This window comes from Sapajus apella, unplaced genomic scaffold (assembly GCF_009761245.1).
Source record: "Sapajus apella isolate SASKATOON/1434 unplaced genomic scaffold, GSC_monkey_1.0 scaffold43, whole genome shotgun sequence".
NCBI lineage: Eukaryota > Metazoa > Chordata > Mammalia > Primates > Cebidae > Sapajus > Sapajus apella.
In genome coordinates, this window is record NW_022436983.1 from 11038030 (window position 1) to 11042211 (window position 4182).

General features: G+C 48.7%; 1 protein-coding gene across 1 annotated transcript in view; it reads left to right on the plus strand.

The window, feature by feature from the left end:
* The first annotated feature begins 1595 nt into the window (after positions 1–1595).
* Positions 1596–4182, plus strand: part of ACTL8 (actin like 8) — a 4702-nt gene continuing 2115 nt past the window's right edge. Inside the window, exon 1 of the mRNA XM_032301222.1 lies at positions 1596–1964. Coding sequence (XP_032157113.1) covers positions 1617–1964 — 348 coding nt within the window. The 5' untranslated portion in view covers positions 1596–1616. The remainder of the gene's footprint in view (positions 1965–4182) is intronic.

Below are 4182 nucleotides of genomic sequence, written 5' to 3' on the forward strand. Positions count from 1 at the left end.
ATCTCTAGTCCTATGATCCATTTTATGTTAATTTTTTATAAGGCATGAGGTATGGGCCAAGGTTCTTTTTTTGGTGTATAGACCTGCAATTGTTCTTTGCTCTTCGTTGTAAAGACTGTCCTTTCTCCATTTCGTTATTTTTCGACCTTGTCAAAGATCAAATGACCCTTTTTTTGTGTGGGGGGATCTATTTCTGGACTTATTGTTCTATGGATCTATGTGACTATCTTTTTTTTTTTTTTTTTTTTTTGAGGGGGGCCTTTATTTCAGTGCCCAGTGTGGAGTACAGTGGTGCAATCTTGGCTCACTGCAACATGTGCCTCCCAGGTTCAAGCAATTCTCATGCCTCAGCCTCCCCAGTAGCTGGGATTATAGGTGTGCACTGCCACGCCCAGCTAATTTATATATTTTTAGTAGAGACAGAGTTTCATCATGTTGGCCAGGCTAGTCTTGAACTCCTGACCACAGGTGATCTGCCCGCCTCAGTCTCCCAAAGTGCTGAGATTACAGGTGTGAGCCACCGTGCCCGGCTTTGACTATCCTTTTACCAGGACCCCCACATTATCTTGGCTACTGTAGCTGTATCATAAGTCTGGACATCAGGTAGTGACCATACCTACCTTTTCAGCGGGGAGGGAGGGGGGGTGTTGTTCTCCCCACTTTACCAATGAGGAAACTAACCACAATCATGGAATCTCTTCCCGATAGTCTCCCTTATGTGATGCATTAGATGCTTAGCTCGTGTTTAACACCTGATGCTTCTCATGCCTGATACTCAGGACATCGCCTTTGCAGTCTGGTTTGGGTTTGACTCTTAGCTCTGTTTTTGTTGGTTGCATACCCCTGGGAAATTCATCTTACCCCTCTGTGCTTCAGTTTCTTCATCTGTAAAGTGGACATCACCTACCTTATACATCGTGGCAAAGATTAAATGAGTCCCTGTATCAGGTGAAACCGTGTGAAATTGCTGCTCTCTGACCGTTTTCATGGATACAAATGGCAGTTTACCTAGTCCAACCTAACATGCAGAAAGTGTTCCTCATAGTACTGGATAGACGGTATGTTCTCCAGAAATGGTCCCTGAGCTGCCGCCATGATCACTAATACAATGCCTGCTTCTGCTGCTCTTGCTATGACATTGTTATTGCTGAAGGTGGTGGCTCGGAGGCTGATGTTTCCTGTTCCGTGTGCCCTCTAATCAGGCAGCCAGTGTCTACAAGGATGTCCCAAGTGGCAGGCTTCTTGCTGAGTCTGCAAAGAGTAATCCAACCCTTTGCAGAGTTAGGTCGTGGGACAGAAGTGCTCACCTGGCAGGATAGATGTGTGTGCAGAGTGCAGCGGGAGAAGCTTCGTGGGCAGAGGGGTGGGTGCCACTGCCTGGACGTGGCCCATTAAGGGAGCCTGGTAGAATGATTGGGAATTTGGGATAGGAAGGGTGTTCCAGGCACAGGTGATGGCTTGTGCAAAGGCTTGGAAGGGCCAGTGGACAAGCTTCAGGGAGAGCCTGAGGTTTGACTGTTGGGTGGAGCGGGGAAGCTGCTTACGGTGGCCTACGCTGCCTGCACAGCTAACCCCATCTTTTGCATCCACAGATCCCACCCACCTCCACCTCCACTATGGCTGCAAGAACTGTTATCATTGACCATGGGTCTGGCTTTTTGAAGGCTGGCACGGCTGGCTGGAATGAGCCGCAGATGGTCTTCCCAAACATCGTGAACTACCTACCATGCAGGGAGAACCCTGGCCCCAGCTATGCCCAGAGGCGCGTGAGCCTGGGCATCGACATCTGCCATCCTGACACCTTTAGCTACCCCATAGAGCGGGGCCGTGTCGTCAACTGGGACGCCGTGCAGTATCTCTGGTCATTTGTGTTGGAGAACCACAGACGGGAGCATGAGATCCCCCCTGTGATCATCACGGAGACCCCCTTGAGGGAGCCTGCAGACCGAAAGAAGATGCTGGAGGTGAGGCCTTCCGGGGGCTGCTCTCACCCGGGAGCGGGAAACAAGTTGACACTATGTCTGGACTTGATTGGGCACCTGGAATTCTGCTTTTTAAGATAAATTGCCAACTGGGTGTGGTGGCTCTTACCTATAATCCCAACACTTTGGGAGGCCCAGGCAGGTGTATTGCTTGAGCCCATGAGTTCAGGACTGGCCTGGGCACTATAGTGAGACCCTGACTCTACAAAAAATACAAAAATTAGCCAAGTGTGGTGGTATGTGCCTGCGGTCCCAGCTACCTGGGAGGCTGAGGTGGCAGGATTGCTTGAACCTGGCAGGTTGAGAATAGAGTGAGCTGAGATCGCGCCACTGCACTCCAACCTGGGAGACAAAGCAGGGCGCTGTCTCAAAAACAAACAAAAACAAATTGCCCCACAAACATTTCCCAAGAGCCTAGTCAGAGTGCCTGGCATGCCGCTAAGCAAGGGAGCTCATGGAGGCCCCACCTGCAGATGGACATACAATAGCTGCAGTGCTCGGTGGAAGGGGGCTACCTGGGAGATGTGGGATATTTGTTCATGGATTCCATAAATGCTGATATAGGCCGAGTTCTGGCCCGCAGAGCACATCCATGAAGGGGGTTAACAGATAATTCCAGGTAGCGGTGAATTCCAGACACAAAATGAAATGGGATCATGGGGGACTGACGGGGAGGGGCAACCTGTTTGAAGAGACTGATCAGGAAGGGCTTCTCCAAGGGTGGTGATTTCAGCAGCAAGAGTGGCAAGAGGCAGGCAGGATGGCGAGGTTGGCAGAGGTGGGGCCTTGCAGGCCTGGTAGGCTGTGGGGAGTGCTTGGATTCTACTCTAAATCAAGGATTAGCAACCCAATGAACCGATTCTGGCCCACCACCTACTTTGTAAATAAAGTTTTATTGGAACATAGCCACACGCATTTGTTTATATATTGTGTAACACAGAAAGAGAGAGAAAAGAAGAAAGAAAATATGGTCATTGCCTAGTAGGCAAAGCCTTATTGTTATTATTTTTTCAATGCTTTCCAAACATCAAGACAAAACAGGAATTCTGATATTTACAGTTTGGCAGTGTGCTTTCATGCTACAGCATCTGAGTTAAGTCGTTGCAGTAGAGATGGTTTGAGACCGTATATCAAGTTAAAGGCTAAAATATTTACTAGTGTGGGTTTGCTAGATAAAATGCATGATGCCTAGACTTGAGTTTGATGTAAATGACAAATAACGTCTTCGTATTTAAGTATATCTCAAATAGTGCATGGGGCATACTTACGCTACAACATTATTTATTGTTGATCTGACATGCACATTTAACTGGGCATCCTGTAGTTTTATTTGCTGGATCTGGCCACCCTTACTGTTTATCCCTTTACAGAAAATGCTTGCCAGGCACTGCTCTAAGTGAAGAGAAAGTTCCTGGGGAGTTTTAAATGGAGAGTTGTAAAACGGGCAGTCCTATCTGATTTTCTGTTTGAAAAAGAGGACCTTGGCTGCTATTTGGGAAATGGCTGGGCGGGGGGACAATTTTCCGAGAGTGGTAATGGAGGGAGCCCCCTCCCACTGAGGGAAGAGGATGGGCTTGTGGGGGCTTGAAGAGGTGAGTATGTGGCTGGGGCCACAGAAGTGTTGACTGTTACGATCTTTCTGCTTCTTTGGGATTAGAACCTTGGAGAGGCTGCCAGAGCTGAGGAATGGTCGGCAGGGGGGCTTCATAAAGATTCAGGGGGTGAGGGGCAGGGGGAGAAAACCAGCCCAGGGGCCCTACCAAACCCTAAATATCAGAATTCCAGGTTTATCTTGACATTTGTAAGGTTTTCGTTTTTAAAAAAGGGTAAAATAAGGCATTTCCTACCAGGCAGTGGGCATCTTGTCTCTTTTCTCTTTTCTTCCTTTCCTTCCTTTTTTCTTCCTTCTACCTGTTGTCTGTCTTTCTTGTCTCTCTTGCCTGTCTTCCTCCACCTTTGGGAGGCAGTGGTGGATATCCAGCACTTGTTTCTTTTCTAATCTGTCTTCCTTCTTCTAAAGCGGCAGTTCAGGCTGCGCGTGTGACCCGTGGCCACGCCGCTCTTGCAGCCGGCATCCCAGAACTGTTTCTTTCTTTTTTTTTTTTTTTTTTTCGGGTCGGTGTTCTTAGGTGCGCTGCTGGGCAACCGTGGCCTCCCGGCTCCCCGCAACCTCCGCCTCCTGGGTTCAGGCAATTCTCCT